The following is a 17,729-nucleotide window of genomic DNA, read 5'->3' on the forward strand; positions in this document are numbered from 1 at the left end:
GAGAGAGGGAGAGGGAGAGGGAGAGAGAGAGGAAGAGAGGAGGGGAGAGAAGAGGAGAGGAGAGGAGAGGAGAGGAGAGGAGAGGAGAGGAGAGGAGAGGAGAGGAGAGGAGAGGAGAGGAGAAAAGAACGGAGAAATGGAGAGAGGGAGAGGAGAAAGTGAGAGATAATGGGAAGTGGGAAGGAAATGGGAAAGAAGAGAAGAGAAAGTAAGGAGGAAAGAGCAAAGATAGAGGGGAAAGAGAAAGAAAAGAAGGGAGGGGAGAGGGAGAGAAAGAGAAGAATAAAGACAGAGGCAGAGATAGAAACATAAACAGAGGGAGAGGAGCTAGAAACACAGAGAGACAGAGAGAGACACACAGAGAGAGACAAAAAGAGACACAGAGAGGCAAAGAGAAGAGACACACAGAGAGAATTGGATTAAGGTCATAATCAGGGAATTGAAGAAGCTGAAAAATGGAAGAAAAGAAGGCAACAGCCTCTAGCAGCCCAAATAAGGGCACCAATCTCTCTCCCACCCTGAGGTTGCCTATAAGCAGCATGTAAAAGCAGAAAAAAAGATAACCTTTGTGTGCTAGTGTTTAGGCTGGCCTGTCCTACTGCAGTTTAAGAGCTTTGTGTGTTGGTAAGAGAAAGAATAAGAGAGGCATGTGAGACTTTGTTGTGGGAAAGCAGTTGGGCTCTGGGACTTCACATTCCTTGATGGTTTATCCTGAATATAAATCTATGTTTTTGTTCTATGTTTTATATACTGATGAGGAACTTTGGCATTGCAGACTATGGTAAGCTGCCTGAAGTATTTAGATACAAAGTACAATGAAGGACAGAGCAGAGATGACTACCACAAGGACAGTGATAACTATATCATTGATAGTCCTTTTGATCCCTTCTCTATTCGTGTGTCATTCATTAAGTGTTCAGCATTTATATACAACATAAACTTTACTCAACACTATCCTAGGCACTGGAGTAGATAAAAAAAATTCTGTTTTCCCTTAGGCATATCTATGTCAGCACTCACAGGGTCTTCCCATTCAGTGGTTATAGGGTTCTAATGAAGGGAGAGAAATAAAGCAAATCCTGTTTTGATGGCAAAAAGTGAATAGTCTTTGGTTTACCAAGATTTTATTTTTCAGCCTAGAATCTCAAAACAAAAGACCAAAGGACCCTAAAACAAATCATCAAAGTGCAATGAGAAAGTTCATGGCTCTAGACCTTCCCCAAAACATATTTAAGTCAGAAAAAAATGAACATTTCAAAGTCAAAGCTACCAATATGAACATCTGAAAGATCCATTTGTAATTCCTTTAATGAAGATACTCTGCCCTTAAAAGAAATTGCATTATAGAGTTGGAGACAATAGTGAATAGAACCTTAGAGCCAGAGGCAGGAAGATCCTTTAAAAGCTCTGTTATTTTGTCAGTTACTAGATTTTAACCCTCAGTTTCCTCATCTCCAAAATGGAGACACTAGTAATTACACTACTTATTTCCCAAGGTCATTGTTCAAACTACAAAAACTATTTTAAAGAAGGTTATTATTACCAGTAAGAGCAAAGGAAACCTGGATTATAATATATGATTGTTGATGTTTTGAATAATCAAAATATGAAACAGAGTAAAGCAAAAATGACAAGAAGAGTTATTTTGTAAAAGCCTGTGTCAATGCTAAAGTATACCACCTATGATCCATGACTTTAAATTTTTAATGGAGTCACTTAAAAACATCTAGTAGAGGGATTAGCACCCAGACCTTACCTTTATTGATCATAAAATAGAAACTGTTATAAATGAAAATGCTAGAATCCATTCCCAACAAAAGTAGAAATTTACCTAAATCATAGATTATTAGAACTAGAAAGGACCTCAGAGGTCATCTAATCCAAGTCCCTCATTTTTCAGTTAAGGTCAGGAAATTATGATTTAGAAAGCCAAAGTCACCTGAACAAAGTCACACAGCTAGTAGCTGGCAAAACCAGACCTTCTAGGTCTACCAATTATCACTCTAGTGTTCTTTTAACTACACTATAATATCATTGAACTCCATATCTTAAAATTTAACAAATCAGGCCAGAGAGATTCCTCTAAAGTCCTTGATAAACTGTGAATCATCTACTTAAACAGCCAAGAATTTTATTTTTGTAAGTGAGCTATAAAAAACCTCCAAGGACATGGACATAAAGACGGACTTTACTCAACCTTATCCTGGCTGCCAATTTTAATTTGAATCAACAAGTGTTCATTGGGACAAATATTCTAAGGAGATACTTTCTTGAAAAATGTGCCTATGGCAAAGATAGCCCTAAATGATATAAACCAAGTAATGAACAGACATGACTCATATCAGCAGAAAATCATTACTGACCATCCCCAGACTAAGCAATGAACTGAGGGAAGTAGAACAACATTGTAACCAGATGCCACACCATTGCTCAATGGGAAAACTCTGATTAAACAACCTAAGATATTAATCAGAATGAAAACTGATTTGGAAAAGAATCATTATTTCATAGAAAGTAGATAAACTGAGTGGTATGATAAGCCATATGAAGAATGAACTGGGAACATTTACTTGGTTAAAGGACAAAATTTATGTAGTATTTTAAAATCATGTAGGATTAATGTAGGATTTTAAAATAAGTGTTTAGAGAAGATTAAAGATTTTGTTCCTAAAACCAAGACAATTGTTAAGTCATTTTACTAACTATCCATCAGTTCCTCAAAATTGTGGGAAGGTATCTGCATTTACTGTGGTCTACTGACACCCTATAAAGAATTATTCTGACCCAAAATATGAAAGAGCAATAACATCCCTACACTTGACTTTTATGAACACCATTTTTTTTTCAATCATTTCTCAATATGTCAACTAAATTCAGCCCAGTCAATTCTCAATCAAGGTAAGCTGAGAGGGGGAAAGTATGTCCCTATTCTCAACAGAATAACAAGCTAGTTGGGGGAGGTAAGATTTATATTCATAGACAAATTAAAACAATAAAAGATAATCAAGTGTCCTCTACACTGTATCAAAAATGAAAGGAGAGAGTTGCCAATGGAAGTTTCAGGAAATGAAACAGGCTAGAGTTTAAAGGAGGACTCTTTCACAAAGGAAAGAAAAAAGGGAAGAAGAGATGTGTTTGAGGGTTAATTCATCTATAATAACTTTGATTCTATATTCTATCCTCTTCTAATTTCTCACGTCTTTACTTTATGAACTAACTCTCTTCTTTTTGGCTTCTTCAATCTTTTGCCCTACAATCTCATTTCTCTATGAACATGTCTAAATCTCCCTAAGCTAAAAAACAGTTTCTCAACCCAGCTACTCCATTAAGGTACCATATAGACTCTAGACACACATATGTAGATATTTCTACCTATCTCTTTCCTTTCTTTCAGCTAAAAATTTCTCAGCATGGTTCATAATCTTGACCTCTATTTACTGATAAGAGAATCATAACGGAAAGCTACAGAGGGCTTTAAAAGTTATCTAGTCCAAACACTACATTTTACAAATGAGGAAACTGGGGCTCAAGAGAGGTTGAGTGAATTGGCCAAGATTGTACAAGTAGTAAGTGGCAAAATCAAGTGTTCTTTCCAGGTGCCCCATGGGGTACCTTTACCCTTGCAATATGAATTCTTCCACAGCTACTCTATTGAAATTGCTAATTTAAAAGCCAACAGGATTTCTCAGTCTTTTTCCCTCCCTGACCCTTTCTTAGTTCTCTTCTGCCTTAATCTATTTGTAATATCTGACTTCAGTAAGCCCTCCTTCCTTCTTAAAATCTTTCTGACCTTTGCTACCAAAGCACTCCACATTTTAAGAAGGATGCAGTAGAGTGAGAAGCCTGGTGTCAGGAAGATGAGTTCAAATCTTGCCTCAGATACTCAGATACCCTGGGCAAGTCACTTTACCTTGTTTGCCTCTGTTTCTTCATCTTAAAATGAACTGGAGAAGGAATAAGCAAACCACTGCAGTATATTTACAAAGAAATCCCCAAATGGAGTCACAAAGAGTCAGAAATCACTGAAATAATTGAACAACAAAACTGATGACAACTAGAACTCTAAAAGGTCTTGTGATCATAACAGATGAGGACTGGTCAAAGGAGCTTGAGAATTTTAGAATAAAGAAGACAAGTCTTTAAAGGAATGATAAAAGCTGTCTTTCAAAAGCTGTCTTATAGAAGTAGAAAAAAGATTAGGATTCCCACAAAATGTTTTGAATAAACAAAATATCAAATGGAACAAAGCATTTTGCTCATAGCAAGGGTTTAATATTCATTGACTAACTAATTGATGTCCTTCTTGGCTTCAGAAGGCAGAATTTAAAACAATGGATAGAAATTCCAAAAAGGCAGATTTTGACTTAAAGGAAAACTTCTTGGTAGTTAGAGCAATCCAAAAGTAGAGTGGACTACCTGGAAGAATAGTGGGTTCCCCTCCACAAGGTTGTAAGCAAAGACCAAGTACTTCCTTTCTCTCTGAATATATTTAGGCTGTTTCCTTCTCTAGTTGCTATTCTTCTCCTCCATTCCCTCCTCATACCAACACCACCACCACAACCCTTATAGTCTCCTATCGTTTCAATTAAAATGTTTCCCAAAGTTCTATGCTAAGCCTTCTTCTTACCTCTATGCTCTTTCCCTATATGATTCCATTCATTCCTATAGCTTCTACTATTAATTCTATGAAAAATACTTCTAAATTTATTTCTAGCCCTATCCTCTCCCACTTCCTCCCAAAGAGTTCCAACTGCCTGCTTGTTATCTCCCTCTGGATGCCTTAAACTAAAAATTCCCTTCTTTGTAACCTTTCAAAGTCAAAATCATGACTTTCTTTTCTCACTCTGAGGCAGGATATGATAGCCATATTTGAGCAGTTGAAGGGATGTGAAATGGGAAAAGGATTAGACTAATTGTGCTTGTCTGAGAGGGGCAGATCGAGGATCGAATGTGGCAGTTTTGTCAGTTTTGTCATGATGGCCAAAAACATGAACTCTACCCCCTAAAAATTGAAGTTTTCCAAAACTGGAATGAGCCACCTGAAGACATAATATATTGGACCAAACTAAAGGTCCTAAAACAGAAGCTGCATAAACATTTACTGGCTATGTTGCCTTGAGGACTCCTCTCGAGTATGGGTTGGAGTAAAATAGTTGCTGAGGTTCTTTCCAATTCAAAATTTTGTGACTCTACCTGGAGTATTAATTAGCTTCTTAACTTCCCTATCTGCTTCCATTCTCTTCCTTCTTCAATTAGTCATACATAGAGGCACCAGATTAATCTTAGTAAAGTTCTGATCATATTACTTCCAACTTGAAGTAGATCTCCATTGCATTTTAAATGAATTCCAAACTCCTTAGCCTGACAGTGCATTCTATGATTTGTCCATAATCAATTTTCCATAAAAAATTTTAATTCCTGCTGTGTGACCTGCAATATTCCAGACCAAAATAGACAACTCATCATCCTCTAAACATGCCTAATACCTTCTCAGGCAGCTAGGTGGTGCAGTGGATAGAGAACCAAACCTGGTAGCAGAAAGACCAGAGTTCAAATGGAGCCTCAGAGATACTTACTAGCTGTATGACTCCAGGCAAGTCCCTTATCCCGATTTGCCTCTATTTCCTCATTTGTAAAATGAGCTGGAGAAGGAAATGGCGAACCATTCTGGTATATTTGCTAAGTCAACAAGTTGTATTTTATACTAGAGTTAGTTAATAATCATTTACTGAGCACTTACTATGAAGCACTATGCTAATTAAACTTTAGGGATACAAAGAAAAGTAAAAAACAGTCCCTGGCTTTCAGGAGTTTTCCATCTAAAAGGGAGACAACAAATTAACAAATATGTACTAATAAGCTACATACAGATTAAAAAATAAGACAGGTAAGGAACTAGAATTAAGAAAAGATAAGAAAGGCTGCTTATAAGAGATGGGATTTAAATTGGGACTTAAAGGAAGCCAGGGAAAGCAGAGATGAGGAGCAAATGCATTCCAAGATTGGAAAAAAATGCTTAGATTCAAGAGATAGCATTGTGTTCATGGAACAGCAAAAAGACCGATCAGTGTCATCAGATCAAAGAGTATTGGAGAGACAGTGAAGTGTAAAAAAAAACTAGAAAGGTGAGAAGTGGAAAGACTAGTTTATAGAGTTTTTAACGCCAAAACAGAAGATTTTGTATTTGATCTTGGAAGCAATAGGGAATCAGGAATTTATTGAATGGAGATGACCTGATCAGTTCTCAACCTTAGGAAGCCACTCAAGGCCCTTGAGAAGGGAAGTAACATGATTATACCTATGCTTTAGGAAGCTTATTTTGGTAACTGTGCAGACTTGGTAGATTAAAGAAAAGAGCCTAAAAACAGGTGGAATAATTAAGAGGCTATTACACTTTCACGTGAAAGGCAGTTGTTCCTCATTTTGAAAGAGGACTTTTCACAGGGTAATCTCTTGACTTGTATGAGAACTGGATTTGTGAGAGAATTGCACAAAGTCATCAGCCTCACTCTGTCTTTCAGAGCCATCAGAGTTCAGTGATAAGAAAAAAGTCAAGATGACTGGCTATGGCCCAGAATTCAGTGGATGTCTTTGGCATCTTCAATGCCTGACCAAGCTCTAAATGTTCCACAGCTCCTGCTTCAGCTGCCTTCATGGCTGTTGGAAGAAATTGTTCTCATCCAACTATTGCACAAAGATGTCTTCACATGCTTGGGTGTAAACATCCCCCTTACTCAGCAACAGGTTTGAGATCTTTAGCTTATCCTCAACCTAGTTTAGCCTGTCTTCTGAGACAGTTTTACTTGTGTATGGCTACTACATTTGCTTCTTGGAACCACAAGTGAGTGTTAAGTGAAAGTTGCAATCCACTTTTGGTAGTTACCAAAAGTGGATTGCAACTCTAAAATAAGCTCAGCAAGTCCTTATACCAGAGGTGCTACTCTTCTGGGGCTGAACTCAGGTGATGGCTGTAAGAGTCTAGGAACAGAGTCAGACACAAGAGCTACGATAGACATAAATTGAAAAGAAGACAAAAAGATCAGATAAGAAAAAGGAAAAGTGAATAAAGAATCAAAGATGACCTTAAGGTGATCATCTTGGGCAAGTGAAATAATCATGGTATTCTCAACAGAAAAAAAAAAATGAGTTTGAAGAAAAAAATATCTTTGTGGGAAGATGAGTTGTTTTAGAAATCTCATTTGAGATGCCTATGAGACATTCAAGTGGAAATGTCTAGGACACAGTGATGTTGAAGTAGATCTCAAAAGAAACTGGGGCTAGATATATAGATTTGATCTCCAATCAACTATCAAATTTTGTCCTTTCTACCTCTACAACTCTTGTTTATCCCATTTCTGTCCTTCACAAAGCTACCGCCCATGTTCAGAAATTTATCACCTTTGTCATGGGCTATTGAAAAACCCTTTTAATTTTTCTCCCTACCTCAAATTTCTTCCCACTCTCCTCTGGTGACCATGTTTTTTTATAAAGTTCAGCTCTTACCATATTACTCCCTCCTCAAACTTCAATGATGTCCTATTGACCTCTGTTATACATTTAAAGTCCTTCCAATATGATTCCATTCTACTTTTCCAGCCTTCTCATCTATTCTACTTCTTTGTATACACTATAACTCAGTAAAACTGGCCTTCTTACTGTTTCATAAGAAACACAGAATTCCATTCGATTTCTCCATGATTTTGTACTCCAAGCTCAAGTCCACATCTCAAAATCTCTCGATTCCTGCAAGGTCCAGATTAAGCATCATCTTCTAAATTGCAGCCTTTCCTAATCTCCATACCCTTTCCCTTCTTCTCCAGCTGACAGTGCCTTCCCTCCCAAATAACCTTATATAATATCTATTTTGTATATTTGTATGTAGGCATATATGTGTGCATACACACACACATATACTCATATAAAATTTTCTACACAAATATAGCGAAGATTAACAAAACAAAGCTGAATTCACCTAACAATGGTTGCATGAAGTTGCAATGAAATATAAATTGTCTTCTTTTGGGGGGGGCGGAGTTTAATTGTCAGAGAAGGCTGTATGAAAACTACAGCAGCAACAACAACAACAAATCTTTGTTCTTGCTCATTTCAATAATAGCATCTCTCAGGTATTAAAAACTGTCTAAGAATGCACATGTGGAAATCCCAGCCCTAATCAAGCCCAGTTCCAGAAACTGGGAACTGAAGTGAGGGGTCTACCTCATGCCACGGCACAGTGGCTTTCCAGATAGAAAGGGAGGACACATCCTGATCAGAAGGGTGGGAGGAACTGGCCATAGGCCATCATCTGAGCTACCTCTGTGTGAGGCAGTGTAAGCATCGAGGCAAAGACAGCCGGTCCTGCATTGCATGAGAGCTCCCTTAATTCAGCTCACAGTGATCTCTCTTGCACAATTACCTCTCCTGAATGAAACCATCTTGGATATGGACAAAAGTATGGAGAACAGTGACTTAATTTTTTGATAAAAAAAAAAAAAAGAATGATTTATAATAAGTCCATAGGAACATTCTGTACCTATCTCTTTTCTGATTAGAGAGGTGGCAAGGAGCCTGGCTCATTAAGCAGAAGTAATGAGCCAGTCCGTGTGCCACCTCTAATTAGAGAAAAGATACAGTAGGTACAACTGTACCTATAAATTGATACAATAAAGATTAAAAGTATTTTAAAATATTTTTTCTACTATAGTCATTAGTGACCCAGTATTTAAAATGAAAAAGTCTAAAAATAAAAATAAAAACTTTCCAAAGAAGTATTTTGCAACAAGGAATCAAGATTAAATTTTCCTTGATTCAGTTTAAGAAAAAAAACAACAACAAAAACCCCTCATATTAAAGTCCATATTTCCTGTATTGAAGAGCCAGTTCACCATTTAGTATATTGAAAGGATTAAGACTAAGTCATCCCAAGCAGCATAGAATAGACAAATCATATTACCCAACCATCAAAAGTTTGAGGGGGGAGCACTTTGGTGCACTATAAACCTTTAAAGTACTACTAGTGGAAACTAAATTTAGAAAAGCCTCACATGATTTAATTTGTTATTGTGGCACTAGGGTCTCTCTTTATGGGCTTGGGGTGGGGAAAGGAAGGGAAACCATGATCACATCAACTCTGCCATTGTTCCTGGAAGGGGTGTGTCAATCTAATCCTCTATAGCCCAACTCACCATCCTCTTACAATTCCACCCCACCTCCCTGGCTCAATTATGTGTTTTGTCTCCTCATATTAGCTCCTTGAGAGCAGGGATTTTATTTGCTTTTTTATTTATCTGTACCCACAGTACCTAGCATAGTGCTTTGGTCATTATGTATTTAATAAATGGTTTTTTTTATCCATTCATTCAGAATATGCTGATTAAATGGGCTATATGCAACATTGGGTTTTTTTTAACCCTTACTTTCCATCTTAGAATCAATATTATGTATTGGATCCAAGGCAGAAGAGCTGTAAGGGCTAGGCAATGGGAGCTAAGCAACTCACCCAGGGTGATGCAGCTAGGAAGTATCTGAGGTCAAATTTGAACCCAGGACCTCCCATCTCCATCTCTCAATCCACTGAGTCACCTAGCTGCCCCAAAATAGTGTTTTTTGATGATTGTGAAACAGGATCTTAAAAAACAATCCTCTTTCCTAGAAGAGGGAATTTTAGAGGGAGTACTCTCCAAACAATGTAGGGAACTGAGTGGAGTAAAGTCTGGCTAAGAAAAGCTCTCCATTATGGACCTGACCTAAAAGGTATTAGTTATTAGGATTCCACTAATTCATGAGCTGCCCAGAGGCCAGAAATAGAAATGTGAAAAGAAGTCTGTCTATCAATAAGCATTTTTTAAAGTCATTATTATGTGCCAGGCACTTTGCTAAATGCTGGGATTACAAAGAAAGGTAAGAATATTAAATAGTGTGGGCAGTAAAAAAGGAAGAAAAGAAAAATGCTAATAAGCAGGTGGAGAAAAAAAGGAGGCTAGACCACAGAGTCTCTCAGGGGCTTATCTAGCCCCTTGACAAAGGGAGCCCAGAGGTCAATCTAGGGTAGTAGGCAGAGAAATTAATTTCATAATAAAATAATATGTTGTGATGGAAAATTACAGGACTTGGAAGTAAGACTCCTAAACAAAACCAATGATAATTATAGGACTTTAATTTTTTTAAAGACCTTTTTACATAGATCTCATATATACGTGTAATTATTCCTATTCTACTGATGAGAAGACTGAGGTTCAGAAAGATTAAATTATTTGTCCATGACTACAAAGCTCCTTAGTATCTGAGGGGAAAGGCAACTCTGATATTAACTCCAACTTCAGAATTCTAATCAATCTACACCTCAGTTTCTTTGTCTCTAAAATAGAGACAATACTTATGAAACAACTCACAGACTTGTGAAGACAGCAATTTGCAAACCTTTCAGTCAAGGACTCTTAACTTTGGCATCTGTAATATTTGTGAAAGTATTTTGCAAACCTTAAAGATCTAGATCAATGCTAGCCATAAGTATTATTTTTATTAACAAATTGCTATTTATATTTTTAGTAATCATAATTGTCATCTAGGTGTAGAAATGCAGTAAGCAATCATTTAAAATCTGTCCTTATAGAAAGGAAAAAATCTGGGTTACTAGGTGACTCAGTGGATAGAGAGAGCTCGGCCTGGAGCCAGAAAGTCCTGGGTTCAAATTTGAACTCAGACAATTCTTAGTTTTGTGATCCTGATCAAGTCCCTCAACCCCAATTGCCTAGCTCTTACCACTCTTCTGCCTTGGAACCAACACTAAGGATCAATCCTAAGACAGAAGATAAAGTTTGTTTGTTTGTTTTTTTAATAAAAGAGGATAGGTTGAGATTTGTGGTGTCGAACTCAATGAAACTGTTGGGTACATTTTGGCTTAGAAAATCACAAATTAACATTACACATGTTGTATTTTCTTTGTATTTATTTTGCTAGATATTTCTCAAATACATTTTTATTTCGTTCAGGGAGCATTAGGGAGTTTTGTTGACCTTCCATGTAATACCTCTGTCGAGGTCCCTTCCTCCCCCCCAAAAAAAGAGTGGGAAGGATAATTCTCCATACCAGAGCCCCCAAATCATCAAAAGAAGTTTGAAAGGGAGGGAGACTTGGGCCAAACAATCTGAAGTCAAGAAGGATAATTCTTGCAGAGGCCTGAATGGGATCCAAGAAAGGATGTTCTAAAGCCCTTTCAAATTGACTATGGAGGGCCAATTGTCCAATTTCCAATGTGAACATTTACATCCCAAAAATTAGCAAAAGCAACAAATCAGAGCTTGATTTATTATTTTGTTGGTTGCTTAAATTTAGGAAAGTGATACAGAAAATGTTAATAATTTAGATAAAACTTACGTGTGTCTTGTGTAAAATTTTTCCTCCAAAGAACCAGTTTGTTAACTATTTACTGGGAGCTTATTTGACTAAGTTTTCTCAAACCTAAGGGCACACACACTAAAAACTGAGCATATAGCTATAAAAAGCAACCACTCATTTTTGAGTGATGTTTCATGTCACACTAAAGGGAAAAGCTGATACTTCTGGGTGATAGTGTAATACCTCAAATGTGACCAAGTTGGCAAAATATCATCCAATTTTCTTCTTAATATGCAAAAATGATCTAATAATAAGCTTTCACTTCAGTTCACCATAGAACTAATAAGTCCTGTTCCTACCTGCTAAATCATGATAAACCTCATTTTAAGAAAGCTCTACAAGTAAAAATCCAAAATATTATAGATGTTTATTTACATTGCAGAAGAGTTCTTCTCTTCACAAAAGCATTTGTATCAGGATGTGGCTAAGCATCCAAACCCACTGAGTCTTAAAAATAATTATTTGACTGATATGTTTTTTAAGAGCATATATGTTGAATGAAACATAATATCCTTCAAATTTTGAAACTTACCTTTTGAACTTTGTCCAATTCTCACAGCCCCAGGGGCAAGATCAGCAACTGGACCATGAAGAGTTCTTACATCAAAAGCCGTGTGGTCATCTTCTAAACCATTGATGAAGAAACTGATTTTTGTTTGATGTACCTATAAAGAAATCATCACCATAAGTCATTTTTAATTTCTTAAAATAATGAGGTTAGAGACTTTAGTTTAGCATTTAGTCTCTCACATTGCCAGTACACTAACATTCTAAAACTGACAACATCTAATTCAGGTAAATAGACCAATGATTTTCAGTAGCAACCTCAGGAAATAGCCTTTGTTTTCACATTTATCCGAGCATTTTAAGAAAGTTAGATATCAGATGGAAAAAATATAAGGAAAACAGAATAAATTGGTTCAGGTGATACTCAACTTATAATAGAAAAGACACTGAACTGAGAGTCCAGAAGAGTCAAGTTCTAGTCCCAGAACATCACTTAAATATATATATATATATATATATATATATATATATATATATATATATATATATATATATATATATAATTAAATGTCTTTTTAGAATTTCAAATTCAGCATATTCAAAAGAGAACTAATTATCTTTAAACCTAAAACCATCCCTCTTCCTGCCTTTACTATTTTTGTTGAGAGCATCACCATCTTTCTAGTTATTGGTTCACAATATCAGAGACATCTTTAATTTATTCTATTTTACCTCTGCCAAAAATAGTTGGTTGCTTTCTTGGCAACTGTACTTTCTCTGCAACATCTTTTCTACTCATTTTCTTCTCTTCTTTCTTGTTCTTCATACACAGAATATTCCCTTTCTTTGCCTTCATCATTGGGCATCTGTACCTTCATTTAAAACTCATCTAAAATTCAATTCCTGACNATATATATATATAATTAAAAAAGAACAATTAGCCTTGGAGACTTTAAGTCAATCTAACTGTACATGTTAAAAAATGAAAACAAAAAGTCAAAAACAAAGGCCCAGAAAGCATAACCAGGCAATTAATCAACTGGCAATCATTTATTAAGCATCTACTATGTGTTCTGTACTGGAAATACCAAGACAAAAAAAAAAAAAAGCAGCAGTCTTTGTTCTCAAAGCGTTTACATTCTAAATACCTCCCTGCACCTGTTTCTTCATCTATAACAGAGACAATATTATATACTTAACTCACAGTGTTTTAGTGAAAATAACAATTTGCAGTTCTTTCACTCAAAGACTCTTAACATGGCACTCTTGATATCTGTAAAAGTGCTTTGCAAACCCAAAAGCTCTTTATAAAAATACTAGCTTTTTTAAAAATCAAATTGCTGTTTATAATTATAGGTAATAATTATACTAATCATAATTGTGTTCAGGTGTAGAAGTGGGGTGAGTAACCCAGTCCAACCCAACAAACATTTATTAAGTACCTACCTTGCGCCAGGGATAATATTAATCATAAAAAAAACACAACAGCCTCTCCCTTCAAGGAGCTTACAAACTAACACAGGGAGACAACATACAATAAAAGATACCAGGGAGTATTGTTCCATGGAGGTAAAAAAACCAGGCAAGGCAACAGATGCAGAGTGGAGTTAGCCATCACTTAAAACCTATCCCTGTAGGAAGGATTAGTCTAATTTGGCGGTGTCAGACTGCAATAGAAACAGATCCCTGTGGGCCACATATTGACTTAGAAAACTATAAATTAATAGTATGTATATTGTAATTTATGCTAAGTATACATTATTACCTTTTAATAAATTAAATTATAACATTCTTGAGGGTAGAGCCATCCCTTAATTATTTTTGCACCAATAAATGTTTCTTTGACTGAATAGTTTTCATCACTACCTTAATTTATAAAATATTAGAAGAATCTCTGAATTCATCAGTGTTTGGAACTCTTTCTGCTCCTGCAGATCCCAACCCATCTGTCATTTAGTAAATATATTATAGGAAGGGACAGAAGAGGCCATTTGGACCAACACTTCCTTGATACATAGGGAAACTGAGGCCTGAGTTGAGATGAAGACTCATAAAGTAGTTAGCTTCACTGATGGGATTTGAACTCAAAATCTGATTTCAGAGCCATGGCCAGGGAGTTTCTGAGGCATATAGAAGTTACTTACTCAGAGTCAAGGAAGAATGTGACAACCAGTATCAGAGGGGAAATCTGAACCAAGGTATTTGGCAACAATTTTTGTTTCTATTTCTCCAATTCACCTCAGTTGCCTTTTATTTTTTCATTTCAGTTTTGACCCCATTTGGGGTTTTCTTGGCTAAGAATCTGGAATGGCTTGTTATTTTCTTCTCTAACTCATTTTACAGATGAGGAAACTGAGACAAACAGGGTTGAATTACTTGCCCAAGGTCACATAACTAGTATCTGAGGTCAGATTTGAATTCATAAGGATGTGTTCTTCACTTCAAACCTATCACATAATCTACAGTACCATCTAATTGCCACACCTCTTATATTATCATTCACCAAAATAAGAGAGGAAAGATTACTCTGTAGTTTATTTTTTATATACATCTATGTATATACTCCATTATCATTATTTTCTTATCCTTTTGTTGAATGTGATTAGAACACATGTTGCCAATTCATCTAGATAAAAACCTAAAGGCATTTTCATAGAACTAAAATGATACTCATGAATTTTTCGCTTTATCCACTAATTTTTCCCATTGTACTTAAATGTATGTATTGACTTCCTAACCGCATTTCCTGACCTCGAAGTCTTGAGTTACTATAGTTTATAAAATAAAATGAAACCCCCAAAGAAGGGTGGAGACTGACTGATTCAGTCAATCAATCAATCACCCCCACTTAAAATAACAAAATGCAAAAATAGGGGCAGCAACATGGCACAATGGATAGAGTGCTGAACCTAGAGTCAGGAAAATCTCACTTTAAATCCGGCCTCACATACTAGCTATGCAATCCTCATTAAGTAACTTAACCCTATTTGCCTCAGTTTCTTCATCTGTGAAATGAGTTGGAGAAGGACATGGGAAACCACTCCAGTATCTTTGCCAAGAAAACCCCAAATGGGGACACAATGGAAATGATTGAAGAACACAATATAAATATAAATAATAACTGAGATCAGAGGAGAGGAGCTTATGAACTTGGAAGGACTTAAAGATTTGGACTTTTTCATTGGCATTCTACTGCTATCCTTTCATGTCCCTAGGATAGTAGAGGCTGGCAGTACTGTCTGTTTCAAAATCCAAGGGCAAACTAGACATTAAGGAACGAGTTTTAAAACTCTAAATGGACCCCAGGAAAAAAAAAATATATATATATAAATATATATATATATATATATATATAATGCCTGGAGAATACAAAATGCATGATTAATACTAGATATTCATCTATTTAAGTGATTCGTATAAAATATCTCTGGAGAAGCAGTATGGTATAATGAATAGAAAACCAGTACTGCTTAGTTTCAAGACTTGCCTCTGGTGCTTATTAGTTTTCCAATACTGGGAAAACCATTTAAACTTCTCATCTCCCAGTTAATTTTCAATCTATATTGATAGAAGGAATTTCCATACCAAAGACTGCCCTATGTGTTTATCCAAACTAAAAATAAAACAAAAATCTCTTAAAATATTAACCTTATTTCTGTTTAGCAGATTAGTGTGAGCAGTGCTTGTCTTTGTCTCTGTCTTTCTCTATCTCTGTCTCCCCTACCCTATTTCAGTGTAGAGATTTCCTTCCTTGAAGACCTAGAACTAATAAAAAAAAATAATAGCCAACATTTAGATAGCACTATAATCTTTACAAAGCACTTTACATATTTAAATCTTTGATCCTTAACAACAATGATGTGCTATTATTAACCTTATTTTGTAGCTGAAAAAACTGAGAAATAGAGAAATTAAGTGACTTGCCCAGCTATTAAATACCTGAGGCACTATTCAAACTCAAGTCTTTCTGTCTCTAAATCCTCATGCTCAGAATCCTAGTGGGAGTGAGCCTGGAGTCAGGAACACTCATCTTCCTGAGTTCAAATGTAGTCTCAGAGACTCACTTAGCTATGTGACCCTGAACGAGTCATTTAATCTGTTGGCCTCTGTTTCCTCATCTGTAAAAAGAGCTGGAGAAAAAAATTTCAGACTACTCCAGTATCTTTTCCAAGAAACGCCAAAAGAGATCATGAAGACTTCCATACAGCAATGAGGACCTTAACAGTGTTGCCTAGAAATCGAAGAAGTTAAGCGATTTACTTAAGTTCATATGATTGGTATATGCCAGAGGCAAGAATTTCACCCAGCTCTTCCTCATTCTAAGACCGTCTCTTTTTCCTATGTCATACTACCTCTGAATGTACTTTCAATAGCAAAATTAAAATAAGATGTATATGTATATATATATATATATGAAATTTCTAATAACCAAGCAAATTAACTGCATTGTATAAGAAAAAAGGTAAATTAGAGTGCTTTGGGCTATAGCTATAATAAGAATTTACTAAGTATGTTCTATGTACAAAGTGAATGAAAAGAAAAGACAGTTCTCTAATAATAAAGAATCCCTAATATCCAGTTAATTTGTCTGAAAAAAATCCCTCCAATAATGTTTTTTGGTTTAGTGTACGCAAAACACCCAAATGATTAGCTGTATTTTGAACCGAAGTGACTGGCTATGATATAGACACAGCTTTGGTCTGTACAACTCTCCTATGGGATTAAATCTTCTTGACTGAAATATGAATGGAAATCACAGTGTCCCTATGAACAAAGGGTGTGAAGGGGGCAAACAAAAGGCTTCAGAGATAGCGTAATACCAAACAATTGGAAGGTTTGACCCTGAAGATTTCATTTTAGAAAATCAAACATGGGCACTCTAGATACTCCTAAAGCCTTACCAAATTGATCAAGAGAAAGAGCTAGTTATTTGTCTATAAGATCATGACTTGGATGATTATTAGGGTCTTTTCTCCTTAAGAAAAAAAACCCTATAAACTTAGAATCATAATTTCTGACAACAAAAGCTTTCCCCAGAGTTATTCAATGTGGTTTTTGTCTATTCCAACTGAACCTCTTTAATTTTCACCACTTTCTTTCTTTAAATATCAGTGACCCAAACACTAGATTTTATTTAATTCTCAAAAAGCCTTTCACATACATGAAGTTGTATGAGGGGGGACAGTTATATAGCCTTTTTTGCATCCCATTTTTTACAGCCTGTTACTGTCATTTGGTGTTTGACTGTTATCATTATAAAAGATACAGGCTTTTCCACTTTGTTATTTGTAGCATTATCTCATGTTTTACAACATCTTTGTACAACATGCAGGCACATGAAATATAACTAGTGAAAAGTTCTCGCTGGTATTAATGCATAAAAAAGAATGTGGCTCCATCTCTACTGTCTTTGCCCAGCCAAAAGCTGATGAACAGCCAATTTTCCTTTATCACATTAGCACAGCCATGAGGGAAACACATTTGTTCTAGTCAGCTACACTAAAGATACTATTACCAATCTAACATATACATGTTTTATATCAGCAGTATTCTCCGAGTATGAGAGAGCCAACAATATATTAACACTACCATGACAGTTTATTTAAGAAAAGAAAATTGTCTCTGTAGAGGGACAGAAGTTAGAAATGTATGGCGGAAAGCTCAGTGTCACTGGTCTAATAAAGGTAATAATTCTTGGGCTTTCTTTATAGCAGGTAACACTCCTGTGACAGTTCTGTCATATCATTCAAATAAAAATGTTGTCTTTTACAAGTTTAAGTGCACCTTTATTTTGAGTCAGATAGAAAGCATGTTTTTGATTTTCT

General features: G+C 35.9%; 1 protein-coding gene across 1 annotated transcript in view; it reads right to left on the minus strand.

Annotated features, from left to right (window-relative positions):
- Nucleotides 1–17,729, minus strand: part of USH2A (usherin) — a 1,059,501-nt gene that overhangs the window by 978,227 nt on the left and 63,545 nt on the right. The window contains exon 3 of the mRNA XM_044674959.1: nucleotides 11,930–12,062. Within this exon, the coding sequence (XP_044530894.1) occupies nucleotides 11,930–12,062 (133 nt within the window). The remainder of the gene's footprint in view (nucleotides 1–11,929; nucleotides 12,063–17,729) is intronic.

The sequence above is a fragment of the Gracilinanus agilis genome, chromosome 4 (assembly GCF_016433145.1).
Source record: "Gracilinanus agilis isolate LMUSP501 chromosome 4, AgileGrace, whole genome shotgun sequence".
NCBI lineage: Eukaryota > Metazoa > Chordata > Mammalia > Didelphimorphia > Didelphidae > Gracilinanus > Gracilinanus agilis.